General features: G+C 56.6%; 1 protein-coding gene across 8 annotated transcripts in view; it reads right to left on the reverse strand.

Annotated features, from left to right (window-relative positions):
- The window catches only part of SLC38A10 (solute carrier family 38 member 10), a 41471-nt gene that overhangs the window by 6005 nt on the left and 17354 nt on the right, over positions 1–18112 (reverse strand). For 6 of the 8 annotated variants that reach the window (XM_036113206.2, XM_036113205.2, XM_036113204.2 and 3 more), the window contains 4 exons: positions 16261–16372; positions 15145–15251; positions 5647–5797; positions 193–360 (listed from right to left, as the gene is read on the reverse strand). In XM_036113206.2, coding sequence (XP_035969099.1) covers positions 193–360; positions 5647–5797; positions 15145–15251; positions 16261–16372 — 538 coding nt within the window. The remainder of the gene's footprint in view (positions 1–192; positions 361–5646; positions 5798–15144; positions 15252–16260; positions 16373–18112) is intronic. The other 2 variants (XM_036113209.2, XM_036113203.2) reach the window with 1 other exon arrangement.

Here is an 18112-nt window from a genome sequence, read left to right on the forward strand (position 1 = left end):
AGTGCCACGTCTCACAGATCGGACTTTTGCCTGAGCGTGGAGGCTACTGCTAGAGAACTACAAAAGGGGCAGCTGCAAGCCAGCTGGTGGGGGCCAGCGGGAGAATGTGCATCTGAGTCACAGAAGGAAGGGGGCAGCAAGGACCAGAACCTAGGCAGGCCCCTCCCCTGCCCTCCCGCCGCGCCACCCCACCTTGGCCGGGCCGGTCCAGCTGCGCCTCCTCCTCTTTCTCTTTGGCGCCTTCCCTCTGGGGCACGTCCACGGGGCCCTTAATCTGGGCCTGCTCCATCTCATCTTTCTCATTTGGCAGCTTCGGCTTGTCTCGGCCGTCCTCGGCCACGTCCACAATTGGATTCTGGCCTGCAAGCACGACACAGCTAATTGAGCAGTGTTTCCACATGGCTACACCGCCCGTCAGCACGGGGACTGGGCGGTTTTCCCTAGATTGTAATCACATTTCCTAGTCGAATGGCAGAGCCTAAGCAGTTATTTTTTTCCTGTTCAACCATTAGCAGCTAAGTAGCACCGAAAACTGTCATTTTTCATGTGTATTCTTAACAAAAATACGTCAAAATGCAATTTACGCCTAACTGGGTGCAGAGGAGCAAGGCTCCACGCAATACTGGCCGTCACCACCAGATGGCGGCACAAACCCGCAGTTTGCGGCAGGATGGGGGCGGCAGCGGGGCCGCATCTGCCCAGGGCTCCCCCTTCTCCAGGACAACCCCCTGCCACAACTCAACCCCCTGCTACAGGCCGGGATGGGGGTGGCGCTGAGAGGTGCTTGAGGGGAATGCTGGGGGAAAAGCGACCTGTGATGCTGTGGGCACCTTACCGCCGGCGGCCAAACGAGAGCCACACGCAGAGCCTGCGAAGCGGCGCCTCCCCCGCCCCCGCCTGTTAGGAAACCGTCTCCATTAAAAAGTTGGCATATGTGGCAGAAACTAAACAACCTGGGACAAGAAACTTTAAAAAACCGTCATTTTACCCCAGAGGTTGGAAGCACCTTCTATTCCCCTGGACACGAGCTGCCCAGAGAAGGGGAGACTGAGGTCCTCCGTGGGCAGCAGTGCTGCTGGCCCAAGCGGTCGCAGTGGTCCTGTTCAGACAGGGCTCTGCTGGCCCCGAAGGAGAGGAAATTACCCAGGTCGACGGGACCTGCGAGCCTAGGGCGGTGCCTCACTCATGTGGGTGCCAGGCGGCAGCTGGGGACAGCACCCTCACCAGACCGGTGCAGGGACGGGGCCCTGCCGGGGGGGGGGGGGGCGAGCCAGCAGGAAGCAGACTCTGGACTCTACAGTTGAACCAAGTGGCTGATAACAGTGAGCATGTGAGCGTCACCCGAGCAGGTGAAAATGTCCTGGTCTCCATTACACAATTAACCCCTTCCCAGAGGCCCCGTGCTCAAATAGGAATCACCCTAAATCAAGGTGTCTGTCCAGTGGATCACAAAGTTAAGAAAAAGGGTCAGAAGGGGCGCCTGGGTGGCTCAGTCAGTTAAGCGTCTGCCTTCGGCTCAGGTCATGGTACCAGGGTCCTGGGATCGAGCCCCACATCGGGCTCCCTGCTCAATGGGGAGCCTGCTTCTCCCTCTCCCTGCCGCTCCCCCTGCTTGTGTGTGCTCTCTCCCAAATAAATAAAATCTTTAAAAAGAAAAGAAAAAAGGGCCAGAAGGCGAAGGAAAAACACAAGAAAACAAAGAAAACTGCCGAGCTATCATGGGACCAAGTCGCCTGCGCATGGTCCTGTCTCAGCAGGGACCAAGGCAAGTCGGGGGCGAGCAGGGCGGCCTGGTGGGCTGGGCTGAGGGGAGCCCCGTGCGGGCAGCCGGACGCCGGGGAACAGCGACAGTGCGGAGTCCGCTGCTAGGGCCCTCAGACACTGCTGCAGGGACACCCGGCTGCACAGCAAGGCCGAGGCCCCTTGGGACTCCTGCACCCCCGCAGCCGCTGGCCCCGGCCTCCAGCATCACTGTCCACGGCAAGGACCTGCGCACCCTCAGCTGGAGCCGGGCTCTCCCCAGCGGACAGTTAGCTGGCGATGCCTCCTGGCGCAGCGAGACAAACTTCAACCCCCAGAAAGAGTGACTCAAGAGCGGCCCATGCTTGCGCACACAGCACACGGCCCCGCGAGCGGACGGGCACCTCGGCGTCCCCAGCAGTCAACGGCCACCTCACTCGCTCGCTGGGTCCCAGCAATCACTGATGACCCGGGACAGACCCAGGACAATCCCGTGTCTGTGCCTCGTTCTGCCAGGCGGTGATAGACCCCACACTGCCCGGGGTGGCCTGGCTTTCAGCAGAACTGCGCCATATGGTGACAAGGGACCTGCTTGTCCTCCTGACGGTGCTTCAGGCTGGGCGCCCCCCGAGACAGGCCGATGGATGGAAACTGCGCTCTGGGCTGTCTTTGGAATCGGGGAAGCAGTGGGGGGGGCACAACCTCTAGGGCAGGCCTGCCCGTGGCACCAAGGAAGTCTGCACTCGAGGACCTGGGCCGGGGGTGACTGCTGCTGGTGGCCGGCATTGACCAGCCTCTCTACGGGGACCCAGGGGTCAGTTAAGATGGAAGGCAATCACCTCAGAGAGCAAGCACCAAAACAAAGGGACCACTCCAATCACACCTGAGCCCACAGATGGAGTCCCTGTCAGCCGGAGGAGACCCCGATTCAGGAGACATTCAGGACCCCAGGGCCACGCACTCGTAAGGCAAGAAGAGCCAAGAGCCAGGCCCTGGGTTTAGGTGACTTTCCTGACGACCGGTTTACGGCGCCCCTCGAGGTGGCTGAGAGAGTGGGCTGGGGAGCGCTGATTTCTGAAACCCACTCTTCTTGGCGTGGCTGGCAGGGGCAGTCTTGACCTCTGCATTCTCTCATCTTTCCAAGCGTGCAGGAGTCGCCATGGCTCCTCGGACCCGAGCGTCCCGATCAAGAGGCCACGGTGGCCCGAGCCTCACTCTCACGGTCCCCTAGAGCAGGCCGGTCTACCCACAGGCAGCGGGCGGAGGTGGGTGAGCCGCTCCCCAGGGACCCCTCCGGATGCGGGCGGCTGGGCTGGCGGAGTCACCCCGGAGGGCACGAGTGGCACGTGGGCAGCGGGCGCAGGTGCCATGGCATGGTGGCCAATGAAGGCCCCTCTCAGCAGGGATCGGGAGGGCTGCGGCGGGACGCAGCTGCCCCAACCGAGAGCGAGCAGATGCACATGGAGCCAGGTGGCCCTCACACACGCCCTGGCATCTGTGGCAGAGAGGGCACGCACTCCCGCCTGCGTGCAGGGCTGAGTCCCCAGGGAGAGAGCCCCGCCCTGTGGCGAGCTCCCACGCGGGCCTGTGCTCAGCCCCTGCCACCTGCGTCCACAGTCATGGCCGTGCTGCCCCCCAGCCTTTAGCCTGCTGCCGGGCCTGACACCCAGAGCCCCCGCCCTGGCCCTTGGTGCTTCTCCCCACAGAGCAGCAGCGGCGCCCCTGCAGGGTGGCAGTGGGGGGGCGCGCACCAGGGGGTGGGGACACGGGGTGGGGATGCTGGGAGGGGACGGAGGAGACGGAGCCACACGTGTTACAGATTCCGACCTGACCTGCCAGACCCGCTGGGGCGCTATCAGATAGGAGATAAATGGCCTAATTAGCCTTTTTAACAGATAATTGCCTCGCAGGGCCCAGCAACCTCTTTCCTCCACACTTGCTGCTCGCCACACCAGTGCGCATCCCGGGCTCCGCTCTCCAAGAGTGCCGGGCCACGGGTCCCAGTCCCACGTGTCCCCAGCAGGGCAGGACTGCCATCATCTGTCCCCGGGCCAGCTTGGGGCTCTAAGGAAAGCCAGCACCGTTCTGGCCTCTGCGACATCAAAGAGACCAATAAAACCCCACTCCAGGCTGATGGGCAGAAGTCCGACAGGGCGCGCACACAGTGCGGGCCCCCACGGTCCCAGCTCTGCTTCAACGAGGCAACCCATCAATTACGGGGGAGGCCAGGGGCGAGAAAAACGGAGAACGCGCTAAAAACAAACGGCATGTGGTTCTGAGGGGGCCATGTGTTTTGTTACAGGCTCGTGGAAGCAATGGAAACCAGATGTGGCCTCGGCGGGCGCCAGGTGAGCCCACAGCCCGCCTCCACCACAGGATGCAGCTGTCGGCACAGGCCGTGGAGCACGGCCGCGCAGTGACATGGGGACAGGCAGCCCGGTGCCGACTAATGCCAGAAAATCCACAGCCAGCTGAGAGGGGGTCACCGGTGCCCGAGTCCAGGCACACAAGGCCAAGGCGCCTGACGGTGGGGGACCCAGCAGGGCCGTCAGAGGGGCAGGTGCAGGCCACCCGCTTCCCTCTTCAAGTGGACTTTCTCCATCCAAACTGCCGAGACCAGCGTGGGACACTCAGGCGGCTTCTGACCCCTCTGCCTTGTTTCTCTGGGGAACCCTGCCATTCCCCGGGGCCCTCTCTCCAGGGACCCCGAAAGGGGAATCTTTCTGCCAGCCCTTGTCATCCCAAGAAGGCAAAAGAGAGCATGGCCCGCTCCTCCAAGCCCCAGGAGAGACTGTTCTCCCACAGGGGAGGTTGTGGGGGGCACGGACGCCAGGCTTTCCAAGCCCAGGGACAGAGACAGTAACAAATCTAAGGGCCACGTGCCTTCCACTGCCGGCAGGCCCAGGCAACAAGGACCCAGGGCATGTTCAACTCTCTTGCCAGCCTTTTGGGACCTTTTCTTTTGTCAATCATGGTAGGCGGGGAGACTGGGGCTCCCCCCTGGGGCAGGCACTCAGCCTTCACCGTCAAAAGGCACCTGAAACTCACGGGCGGACAGCACTGCTCCCCCCAAGGGGCCTCCCCCAGAAGGGCATGCTGCACAGGCAGTCTGGCAAATCTCAATCCAAGTGGGGGTCTACTTGCAGGGGGGCGGATTCAGACACGCATGGACACACTATTAGTGTGAATGCCTAAAACCCAACCATCGTCAGAGCAGAAGCCCCCAGAATGAAGCACAGCCCCCCCTTCCAGTACCCAAGCCTGATGCCACTCGGAGCTGCTAGGGGGTGCGGGGCCAGCATGGAGGAAGCCCTCCTTAACCCCTCCCATCTATGCCTGGGATGGCCAGGGACTCCAAGAAAACTCTTCTCTCCCAACCAACTCTGGACACGATGGAGCCCCTTCTGTAGCCCAGAAAGCCACGCTCAGAACCACCCTGCACCCTGACGGGCATGGCCACAGGTGGGGTCACGGAGCCACACTGCAGCAGGCCCTCCGAGGCAGGCATGTAGCTGCAGAAGGCTGCGTGGGTCGTCCCCTCCCCACGGGCTGGGGGGCCAACAGCAAGGGAGGACATTGAACAAAGCCACGGGGCGTTGCTGACCTTGTCCAAGCAAAACCCAGCCTGAACCCTCATCCCCAAATCAGAGCAAGCAAAAATGACAACACCCCCACACACACTTGCTTACGTGTCAGCGCACCGAACAGCGGGCACTGAGCTCTCCGTCCTGCTGTCCCCCACAGGCAGGCGGCTTACCCGGCCCCTGGAGGCCCCCTGCCCTACTCCCCCACCCAACAGGACTGGGGCGGGTGAGACAGCCTGGAATTACCACTTGCGCACCACACCCGAGGTGACACTGCGGGGCGCCCCGAGAAGGCTGCAGGGCTGGGGGGCCATGTGCATACCTGGAAGTTGCGTACCTGGGAGCCGAGCCGCCTCTGCCTTTATGATGCCCTCAGCCTCTTCAAGCCGGCCAGCCACAGGGGCCTCCTCGCTCACGGACAGGGTAGTGTGTGTGCTGACCACCAGGATGCCCAGGCCAACCCAGAGCACCACCTGGACGAGACAAAGACCCAAGGGCAAAAGGGGTCAGGCAGTTGCCGCACCCCTGCCCTGCTCAGGGGAGGAGGGGGCGTGTGGGCACAGTGCACAGCAGGAGGGGCTGGGGAACACAGGGCACTCAGGCCGTGGTCCTGCTGGCCTTGCCCGCCACTCGTGTTGGCCACTAGGAGACGGTGGCCCCTCACTGGTGAACGTGACCAAATCATCAGCCAAACCTGCTAGAGCCGGGCTGGCCATGGAGGAAGGGGCAGGCGAGGGGCGGGCTGGGGGCAGTGTGAGGGCAGCCTGCAGAGAGCAGACCCCCGAGCCCACCGACCAGGCCTCCTGGAGAGCAGGGGCCAGACCCACCTGCACCTGTGGCGGCAGAGGTCAGGCTCCCTGATGGCTCTGGCCAGAAGAGCAAGGATCTCAGGGCAGCTGCCCGACCCTAAGGGGGCACTTTGGCATCCCACGCCTCGCCCAACAGCCAGGCAGAGGGCCCAGTGTGCAGTCGGTCTGCCTCCCACCATCACCCACTGAGCGGGACACGCCCAGAGCCGCTGGCACAGACGGGGAGAAAGCCATGGAGGAGGTGGCTCCTCAGCCCCCTTCAGCGGGGGGTGCCCGTCGGGGCTGCCCAGTGACCGTGCCGGACGCGCCGCTGACGGCCGAGGCTCCTCGTCCCCGGCCCCATCCCTGCTGTGAGGGAGCCAGGCTGGTCACACATGCAGCCCTCAGCAGTTCGGGCGACCAGCCCTGAAGACACGCACACGCTGGACCAACGCGCTGTCATTGGTGCGGATCGCTGCCCTGCCTGTGCCCGGCCCGCCAGGCCCTGCCCAGGGAGCAGTGACTCCTGGTCCTGCGGAGTCTGCGGGAGAGCGGCCCGCGAGGCGACCTGCTCCAAGAGCCAGGGAGACCCCACTGCTCACCTCTCTGCAGTCTCACAGCCAGGATTCAAACCTTTTTCTCAAAGGCATGTTGACTTTAAAAAACCAGTGAGCCATTCCTGGGTCCAACACGGCTGGAGAACGGCCTGCACTCACAGAGGCGGACCAGGCCAGCCGGGGAAGGCCTCCAGGACAAGTCCATTTCTGCGCCGCCGCTCCGCAACACGGCACTGCTCCGGAGCTCACAGACGCCAAGGGCAGGCCGAGCTCCGAGGTCGGCCATGGGTCGGGGGGCCTGTGGACTCCTGGAGGCTCTCGGTGACCCCCCAAACCCGCCTGCCATGGCCAGGTGCAAAAGGGCTACCCAAGGTTCGCACACAGATTTGGGACACCAAAGCAGCATCCGCAGACTCCACAATACACAGCTCGGGATCGAGAGCTCCTGACAGTGACCACGTCGCTCCCCCAAGTATTCTCCTACTAAAAATGTGAGTAGGCTCAGCATTAGTATATGACATCTTCTTCCCAGGAAGGTAAGATTCGTGGGGCAATGATGGTGTCCAGAAGTGACCGAGGTCATTTTTGAAAGTTAAAAGAGAAGGACGCTTCATTTTTTTATTTTTAAGATTTTTTATTTATTCACTTGTGAGAGGGAGAGGGACAGCACGAGCAGGGGGGAGGGGCAAAGGGAGAGGGAGAAGCAGACTCCCCGCTGAGCAGGGAGCCCGATGCGGGGCTCGATCCCAGGACCCTGGGACCATGACCTGAGCTGAAGGCAGACGCTTAACCGACTGAGCCACCCAGATGCCCAAATCTTTATTTTTTTAAAGATTTTATTTATTTGAGAGAGAGAATGAGCGAGTGAAAGAAAGAGAGAGCACAAGCAGGGGGAGTGGGAGAGGGAGAAGCAGACTCCCCACTGAGCAGGGAGCCCGATGCGGGGCTCGATCCCAGGACCCTGGGATCATGACCTGAGTGGAAGGCAGACACATAACTGACTGAGCCACCCAGGCGCCCTGAGAAGGACACTTTAAATCCCTTGCATTTTGTATTTCCCCAACCAACAGCAGAAACAACCTTGCTGAGAAGTGACAACAACGCCCCTAACTTGGACCCTTAGCCCAAGCTTGGCAAAACCAGGGGCTTGGCCTGGGGGCCCCACATGCCATGGTGTCCCAGAGCACCCCTCAAGCCATGACCTGTAGCCTCCAGATCTGTTGAGGTCCCCGACTCAAAACAAAAAAGCAAGGGGTGCCTGGGTGGCTCAGTTGGTTAAGCGTCTGCCTTCGGCTCAGGTCATGATCCTGGAGTCCCAGGATCGAGCCCCGCATCGGGCTCCCTGCTCAGCGGGGAGTCTGCTTCTCCCTCGGACCCTCCCCCCTCTCGTGTGCTCTCTCTCTCATTCTCTCTCTCAAAAAAACAAAAAAAACAAAAAAAACACAAAAAAGTACCTATGGGGGGAGGAAGCATTCACTTTCACTGCTTACACGTAAGCCTGTCTGAACAACACACAGGTTCAAATTCTGCTCCTCCTGATGAAACACACCTGGAGGCAGGGGCTCCGGCCGCCATGGAGCTACACACCCCGATTCTGGTCTCCAGGTCAGTGTGCAGCCCGCCTGCAGCCCACAGATCCCATCTGGAAGGCCTGGGAGCCGTGCTCTGGTGGAGGTCAGACGGCGACCCATGGGCGGCTCGCTGTCTCCAAGTCTCAGTGTCACGTATTCACTGACGTATGGCCTTCCAGGAGCACAGCGCCGGCCTGTGACTGGGGCAGCCCCCTGCTCTCTCCTCAGGGCCCCTCCAGCAGCTCCTGCTCCCCCTGCTGGTTTCCAGGCCGCAGCGCGTCAATTCTCAACACCTCCACCCACGTCCAGACTGGAGAGATCCTCCAACTTCTCAGATTCTCAAGATCAAGAATGAACTCATGATGGCAGAGAAAGTTCCTTTTTGATTCACTAAGGGCACATTGTGTGTCCATAGTCCTTGCACCTCCTACGACGATGCTTCTCAGGACACTCCTCCTTTTGAGACTTCCTGCAGCCCAGTCCTGACACGTCCATCACCCACGCACCCCTGTCCAGCTCTTCTCTACGCCTGTATCCAGCCATCAGGTAGGCCGGGGAGAGCGGACCCCGGGCCTGATGCCGGGTCCACACCCTCCGCGGGAGAAGCAGCCAGAGCTCCCGGGTCAGAAGGGAGAAAGGAATCAAGCAGGTGCCCTCCAGACCCAAGGTCTGTGCACACCAAACTCCAGCCACATTGCCAAGTTTGTCCCTTGGAAGATCCATTTTCCTCAAAACACTAAAGCTGCATGTTTGGAGATGAAGCTCAGCAGTACGTACGAACAGTTTGCCACGGTCAGACGGTCCGCTCCAGAACTAACTTGTGATACACAGGTCATCAGGGCACTAGGTCAGAGAGAGAACCTTTACTATCCTCACAAATGGCTAATGCACGTCAGTGCGCTTTCTGGATTTAGAAACCACGGTAACGCAGGCCCGGACGGACGCTTCTTCAACACACTTCCACGTGCGTTCACGTAGTGGCTGCGGAGGTGAGTGTGCAGGTCGCTCCCACGCGCGAAGCCACGGCCACACCAGACTCAGCGGCCACAGCAGGAGCTCTCGCGGCCACAGCAGGAGCTCTCGCGGCCACACCAGGAGACAGCGAGCTGGCCCTGCACGCTGCGGGCCCCGTGGGTGTCCGGCGGCCTGGAGGCGTGGCTGCACCCCACACCCTGACTGCACGTAAGGGTCAGCACACACCACGGATTCGCCAGAGCGCACAGACGACACCTTCTAAATTAACCTACAGCTTCAAAGAATTCCGATGAGACCGAAAAAACAAAAAGCTGGACTTAGTTTCATGAGTCAGATCGGCTAATTCCAACATTCACACGGAAGACGAAAAGGTGAGCATATCCAGAAACGTCATCAATAGAAGTGAGGAGGAGGGATCAGAATTAAAATGTTTCCCAAGCCGAGTACCCACTGGCTCAGTCAGGAAGCGCACAACTCTTGATCTCAGGGTCGTGAGTTCCCGCCCCACCCTGGATGTGGGGATTACTAAAAATAAACCAACAAACTTAAAAAGAAGTTGGATCCAAATTAAAATAAGAGAGTTTCCAGAGCAGCGCGCCACAGAGCGGGGGCCACTACCACAGCTACAGCGTGGCCGGTGGCACAAGGGGGCGAGTCCCAAACTGGGCCCAAGTCTGTGCAAGATCTGACACGTGGGAGTGGTGACCCTGCAGAGCAGGGACAGCCCCAGCGAGCTGCCAGCCATGGAGTCTGTTTTGTTTCTGACCCCGAAATAAAACACAGATGATCAAAGATTTAAATGAAAAAACGAAGTCATGAAAGCACTGGAGCTGAAGAAAGAATGTTTAAAAATAATACTGAAGAGGAAGGGCCCTTTTCTTTTTTTTTTTAAGATTTTTTATTTTATTGGGCGCCTGGGTGGCTCAGTCGGTTAAGCATCTGCCTTCGGCTCAGGTCATGATCCCAGGGTCCTGGGATCGAGTCCCGCATTAGGCTCCCTGCTCTGTGGGGAGCCTGCTTCTCCCTCTCCTCCCCACTTGTGCTCTCTATCTCTGTCTCTCTCTCTCAAATAAATAAAAGCTTAAAAAAAAAAAAAAAAAGATTTTTTTATTTTATTTATTTGTCAGAGAGAGAGAGAGCACAAGCACGGGGAGTGGCAGGCAGAGGGAGAAACAGGCTCCGTGCTGAGCAAGGAGCCCGATGCGGGACTCGATCCCAGGACTCCGGGATCATGACCTGAGCCGAAGGCAGATGCTTGACAACTGAGCCACCCCGGTGCCCCGAGGAAGGGCCCCTCTAACAATGACTTTTTTTCCCCTAAAAGAGTCCGAGGGACTAAAACTCTGGGACTTGACAAACAGAAAAACATTTGGGCAGTGGGCTGGTTAATTTCCTCCTGCCAGCAGGAGTTCCCAAAGCTCAATAAAATTGCCCAATTGAAGACACTGGCAAACAACCTTGGCCACCCAGAGTGCTGGTGAGACCTCAGAGGAAGGAGGTAAGCACAGAGGCCCCACGAGGTCAGGCTCTTCCCGATCTGTGGTGCTGAGCACCAGGCAAGAAAACGGCAGCTTGGAGCTTGCATGACACTCGGGCAGGTGCCGGGGTGAGGGGTGAGGGGGTGATGGCTCTCCAGCAGCCAGAACTCGGGCAGCCACCATTCTCAGAGAAGGGCACCCACATTCTGAGTGTAATTTTCCCCTAAGGTACATGCCAGCTTATGCAGAGAGGCACACAGAGCAGCCACCAAGCCAATCAAAGCTAAGCAGAGAATTTAGCAATGTGGGGGCAAGGGCGTTTAGCCAAGACTCTGAAAGGGCTGTGCCCTAGGAGTGAGGCAAACCAGGAACAGACTCCCCTTAACCGAACACAGGCCTTCTGCCCACCCTCTGTCTGCTGGAAGAGAGCATCATCCAGAACCTCTACCATTTCTCAAACACAATGGCCACAAACTACCAAGCACACCAGAAGACAGGACCAAGTGACAGAAAACCAAGAGGCTGCAAAGGATCAATATAAATAAATGTTGGCAATTTAAAACAATAATAACGACTCACAATGTTTTATACATAAAATTAAAATACATAGAAACAATAGCACCAAAGGCCAAAGGAGGGTAAATGAAGGCAAAATATCATAGGATACTTGCCTTGTCTGTGAAGTGGTAAAAACAATTTATAGTCAACTCTAATAAACCAAGGATCCATATTAAACTGCCTTATATAACCATTAGAACAGAAATGTGCAACTCCAGCTAACAGAGAAATAAAAAATGAATACTTAAAATGTTTGATTTATCCAAAAGTCAGCAAGAAAGAAACAAACAAAAAAGAACAGATGGGACAAGTAAAAAACAGAGTAAGACAGAAGCTTTAATCCCCCCAAAATCAGTAATTACATTCATTCTAAAGAGTCTTAAATACTCCTATTAACAAACTGTATAAAAACAAAACAAAACAAAACAAAAGCCAACCGTATGCTGTTATCTAAGGCACACTGTAAATATAAAGGCATAGAAAGATCATAAAAGAAAAGACAAAAAACCTGTACTGTGTAAATATAAATCCAAAACAAAGCCAGGTTAGTCACACTATATCAGACAAGGCCAACTTTTAAGGACAGAAGCATTTCCAAAGATAAAAAGAGACATTTCACAGGGAAAAGGGTCAGTTTAACAAGACATAACCATCCTAAAACTGTATGCTCCTAATAACACAACTTCAAGATAAAAAGCAAAGACTGACACACCTAAAAGGAGAAATAAACAAATCTACAATTACAGTGAACTTGTCATATCTTTCCCATAACTGATAAACAAGATTAAAAAAATAGCAAGAACACATAAAATCGCAGTTCGTAAACCTGATCTAACCATACACAGCCCACTGAGCGTCCATCAGAGCAAACCATATGCTGGGCCGCAAAGTAAGTCTCAAAAATGTCAAAGTACTGAAATTCAAATTCTTAAGTGTGTGTTCTCCAACCACAATGGGATCATGGTAGAATTCGGTACAAGAGATTACTAGGAAATCCCCCAAAGTCTGGACATCTAAAGAAGCCATGGGCAGGGGCGCCTGGGTGGCTCAGTTGGTTAAGCGACTGCCTTCGGCTCAGGTCATGATCCTGGAGTCCCAGGATCGAGTCCCGCATCGGGCTCCCTGCTCAGGGGGGAGTCTGCTTCTCCCTCTGACCCTTCCCCCTCTCATGCTCTCTATCTCATTCTCTCTCTCAAATAAATAAATAAAGTCTTTAAAAAAAAAAAATAAAGAAGCCATGGGCAAAAGAAGACATAAGGAAAATTGGGGAATGCTGTGACTTGAAGAGTAGGGTCAGTCCTTCAGTCCACGGTTTGGTACAACCCTGTCAAAATCCAACACAGCTGTGCGGGAGGAGGCCGGCAAGCAGACTTAGCTGCAAACGCTAAGGGCCAGTGACAGAAAGACCCTCTGGGAGAAGAATGAAGGTCGAGGGGGCCCATCGCCCCCCATGAAGGCTCACTGTAAAGCCACAGCACTCGGAGCAGGGCCACATGAGGACAAGGACAGAGTGAGAGACCAGCAACAGAGGTGTCCCCAGCACTCCCCCCGGGTACACAGGGGACTGATGACAGCAGCGCCACCGCAGTGCCGGGGAAGGGGGGTTGCAATCAGCTAAGAGCCTTCACCCTACCTCCCCATCCATTCCTGACGGAGCACAAATCTGAATGTGGACAATAAAATAAACAGCTTCTAGAACATAACCGACAAGGCTATCTGCAGGACCTTATAAATGGGCAGCACATAAAAAGTGCCCAGCCAAAAAGAAAGGTGACAAACTGAACTATGCTAAAATGAAGAACACCTGAGGCGCCTGGTGGCGCAGTCACTTGGGCGTCCGACTCTTGGTTTCGGCTCAGGTCGTGATCTGAGGGTGGTGAGATCGAGCCCCAGGTCAGGCTCCAAGCTCAGTGCGGAGTCTGCTTGAGATTCTCACTCCCTCCCCCTCTGCTCCTCCCCACTGCACACGCTCGCATGCACGCTCTCTCTAAAATAAATAAAAAATAAAATAAAAATAAATAAAATGAAGAACACCTGTTGGTGAAAAGGTATCATGAAGAACATGAAAAGGCAGCCAAGAGTGAAAGAAAACATTTTTGATCTGTATTTCTGAGAAAAGATTTAGATCTAGAATCTTTTAAAAACTTCCACAAATCGGGGCGCCTGGGTGGCTCAGTCAGTTGAGCGGCTGCCTTCGGCTCAGGTCATGATCCCAGGGTCCTGGGATCGAGCCCCGCGTCGGGCTCCCTGCTCAGTGGAGAGTCTGCTTCTCCCTCTCTCTCTGCCTACTTGTGCTCTCTATCTCTCTGTCAAATAAATAAATAAAATCTTTAAAAAAAAAAAAAAAAAAAAACTTCCACAAATCATTAAGAAGAAGACAACTCAGTAGGTAAAACGGGGCAAGACGTGAAAGACTTTCACAAAGAAAGGCGCTCACACGGCTGATAAGCACATGAAAAGGTGCTCAACATCATAGTCACCTGGGAATTGCAAATTAAAACCCAAATGAAGTACCACTGCACACCCCTCGGAAGGGCAGCATGTGTGAGAGGGACAGCAGAGGCTAAAGCAGCTAGAATTCTAACATGGTGCCGGAGGACCACTTTGGGAAAACTGGAAAAAGCTTGGCAAAATCTCCTAAAGCTGGACAGACATAACCCCAGGACCCAACAATGCTGCCTCGGTGAGTCACGCACACGCAGACACACATCACAGATTAGTTGTGCGGAGAGCCCCACTGTGTGCTCCGGGGGATGGCGCAGTGTCCCGCAGCAGTGAGAATGGGCAGGCTGCCCCACCCCACAGCGACATGGCCGACCTCAGACGTGACGCTCGAGTAAGGAGGCCAGACACACACAAACACGTATTCTGAGACTCTGTTTACACCAACTCCAAGGACAAGCAAAATTATTCCCAAATGTTAGAAGACAGAGGAACAGTAACCTTTGGAGGGGAAAGACTGTGAGACGCCCGGGAAAGCTTTGGGTGCTGGAATATTCTAAACCTGCCCTGGACGGTGGCTCCGTGGCTGGGTTCACTTGGCAAACGGTCATCATGCTGTATGGAGAATTAGGTGCTTTGCTGCATGCTTGCTCTACGGCACTCCTGAAACCATCACCGAAACATCCCCAAAAGAAAAAGCTCAGTAAGTCCATAAAAGGTGAGCAAAACACATGGACAGTTCACAGAAAAAGCAATGCAGTAGCTTATAAACACACGGAAAGATCTTGACGTCCCTGCAGGCTGCTGCGGGAAAGAGGCCCGGGCTCGCCTGGGAAGTGACAGCGTTGACCTCTGCGTGGGCCGTGGGTCAGAGCCACGCCGGTTACACACACTCACTCTCTTGGACACACGGATTCCTTTTCCAGAAAGCTTCCTACAGATACGTTCCCAAATACATCCCAACACTCGTGTACACGGAGGATCATCACAGTTTCTCCGTGACAGCAGAGCACGGCAGAGGGGACCCCACCAGACCGTCCCCCCGTGAGACAGTGGGGGATGGGGACGGGGGAGGGGCACGGAGCATGCCGCACATGCACCCACGGATGATCCAGCCAGCGTACAGACACATATTTGGGGAAAAGCGGTTCAGTCTTCGACGCTCAGATGAAGTAAGCTGGTGCCACCCACACGCACACACACACATACGCACGCACACACACGCACACACGCACACGCGCACACACGCACATGCACACACGCACACACGCACACGCACACACATACACGCACAGCCCCGGGCCCCGGGAACCTCCGTACGTACAGTGGTAGCGGCGTGGCCTAGCCCTGTGTCTCCCAGACCTTCAGAACCAAGTACCTTTTGTCCTAAGAAACTCTTCTCTGAGAGCAGGACCCCAGACCAGTCCTGGGCGGGGATGAGCAGCACTCACCTGGGAGGAAAGGGTGTTCTTGTGGATTTTCTTATAGATCAGAGCCGGGCAGATGAAGCAGATGAGACTTCCCATCGTCGCTCCCGTGAGGCCCAGGATCGTCTCCACTGGGAACGAGAAGCAACAGGAGGGGGTGAGCACCAGGGGCTCCAGCAAGGACCCGAATGAAGGCTTTCAGCAAGCACAGGCGGGCAAGCCGGCCCTGCCGCTAGGCCTATGTACACACGCCTCCAGAACACCAGCAGGAGCGGGGGCACAGCCTTCTGAAGAGTATCCTGTCTGATACCACAGACAGAGAACAGTGTGGGATCAGCAGCCCCGTGAGAACCAGAGGCCGCACCTTTCCAGCCAGGAGTCTCAGGCAAGCTCCCTACTCCCTGCACCTCAGTTTCCTGGCCAGTGAAATGGAGGCAACGTGGCTCTCCCCCTCGATGGTGTGAGCCTCGGTGAGGCAGGAGGGGCCCAGCACCGAGCGAGGCCTACAGCACCGCACTGGCTCCCCACAGAGCGTCTGGCATCCAGTGGGGGCTTCTCAGATGGCTCATCTTAAATCACCACCCTCTCCACCATGCTCGGCAAGTGACGGAGCAGGACGAGTCCCAGGACATGTGTGCGCGCCTGGCTGGTTAGCTGGGCGAGCACACGTAGGCTCCACTCAATATCTGATGACGTAAGCTCCGTGTGTCTGGGAGGAAGCATGTGACAACAGGAATCTCACTCAGGCCCTTCCCCTCCCTTGGTGATGTATCATCAAACTCAGGGGTCAACAAACAGTATCACCACTGATTTCACCCATCAGGCTGGCACGCCACCCGGGGGTCAACCCAGGGGTCACCTGCTCAGCTTTCCACACGCTTGTGGCTCCCTGAGGCCGCTACACTGTCCCATGCCTTTCTGGGGGGCAGCGGGGGGGGAGGAAAGATTCGAAGAGAGTCTCTAGATTTTTTTTTTAGGAGACTAGAGAGGGTGACGTGAGACTCTGAGTGTCTTGGCTGAACACGGGAGACTCCAGGCAGTGACAGCCCCAGGGTCCCTCCATGTCACAGCAAGGATGGAGGACCGGGGAGAGGACAGACCCGGCAGGAAACCAGTCCCCAGAGCAGCCCTCCCACTTACCGTTGGGGATCATGATTCCACCCACCATGGTTCCAAACACGACTGAGAGGGTGAGCGCTTTAAACCGCAGAGGGGGCATGTAGCCTCCAGCAGCAAAGGTCCCATCTTTTTGCTGGGTGAAAGAAAACAAAAAGGTTTTGAAATGACTGATTTCCTCTCCACTCTCTAGCAAGGATGCCCCTAAAGGGCTCTGCCGGTGCCCCAGGTGGGTGTGCATGGGAGTCCGGCAGGTGACTCCAGACACAGTACGACGTGGCTGAGCAGCGTTCATGTGAAGCCGTAACCCAACTCATAACCCAACCCAGCAAAACGCTGGGAAGGGGTTGCTCCTCGCATCAGGCACAGAACGTAAATTTTACAACTCTGTTTTGAAATGTAAGCAGCAAGTCCTTCCATTTTCCATCAAAGCAATGCATGAGAGAGATTAAAAACAGGACCACCAGAAGCCAAACCCAGCTCCACAGAGCCAGGCTGATGGTCTCCGAGTGTAGCAGAAGCCCCCAAGGGCACACACTCCCACGCACGCCCATGTGCCATCAGTCCTCACTTCCAGGTGCTCCAGAGAAGAAGGAAAGAGGATACGACATGGCATAACCAAACCCAAAGTTGCTCCTCCTCCAAGGCCCATGCACCAGAAGCATCTTCCGGTCGGGTAGCAGGAGTGAAGCTTCCCGAGCAGTGTGCTGGGCACACAGGAAGGGCTGACCGCGGGGCCTATCCCTGGGAGAACACCACTCCAGGGGAGCCTCAGAACCTTCCGTAACTAGAATCTCAAATCACCCCATTTCCACAATAGACCTTTACGCAGGTGGCTTTCTTAGGATGGACTGAGGGGGCTGCAGCCCAAATTTTTGATTGACCTTAGAATGATAACTTGCACCAGGTTCGGCAAGGAGGGGCGTTAGGGCTACCCCTTTTGACCCAAGGACTCCTGCCTAGAAATCTACCCAATACTCCAAGAGGAGAGGGAGAAGGGGGAGCTCTACGTGTGAAGGCCAGGAGAGAGCTATCCATGAGAGGTCAAGCGTGAAGGACCCACAACAAGCAGAGCATCCCACAAAAGCTGGAAGAGCAGGAGCACAGAGGTGCCACGGGTTTCCATGGAGACACCCGGTGAAGACAGGAGAACCCTCACTGAAAGGACTCTAAAGAGGTGCAGAAACGCCACGTCATCCGTGGGAGGACGGAGGGACGTCGGTGAATTTTCTTTCCTGATTTAACATGGCCTCTAATGCCACTGTGGATTTTGTTTCTTAAATGATAAAAATGTATTATGTACGGCAACACAAATGCTGTCCGTACACAACGTGCGCATCGGCATCGAAGTGGGAAAGACAGAAGCCCACGGCTCCCAGTGCAGAGGTGGGCCAGGGAGCTGCCCCCGCCGCTGCCCCCAAGGGACAAAGTGCTAAATCAGGCCACGCCTGGCGCCCAGGGGCTTGCCCAGCCAACGGGGTGGGGGATGAGGGGTCAAACTGGAGGGGGAAGGACGGCCGGTCCTTCAGGGCTTGGCCTCGGCCATCAGGTGCCATCTCTGGCGGCAAAACCGGCAGGAAGCTGCTTTGAGCGCACGCCGACCACAGGGACAGCCAGCCTAGTTCTAGCTGTTCTGAAGGCCCAGGTGCCCAGCTTCCCCAGTCTGGCTACTGGACTCACTGTCTCCTGGAGTTCTGAGACCCCCAGGCGCCCCCTGCCACCCACCCTGTGGCCTAAATGTTCAGTGTGCGTGGCCGCCAGGAGTGCTGGCTGACAGGGCAGACCGTGCTCACGGACCTCCAGCCGGAGATGCAAGACTCCACGGAGAAAAGTGGGCAGGTCTGTCTGTCTGTGGGCTCCCAAGATAGGCACGGGT

The sequence above is a fragment of the Halichoerus grypus genome, chromosome 2 (genome assembly GCF_964656455.1).
Source record: "Halichoerus grypus chromosome 2, mHalGry1.hap1.1, whole genome shotgun sequence".
Taxonomy (NCBI): Eukaryota; Metazoa; Chordata; class Mammalia; order Carnivora; family Phocidae; genus Halichoerus; species Halichoerus grypus.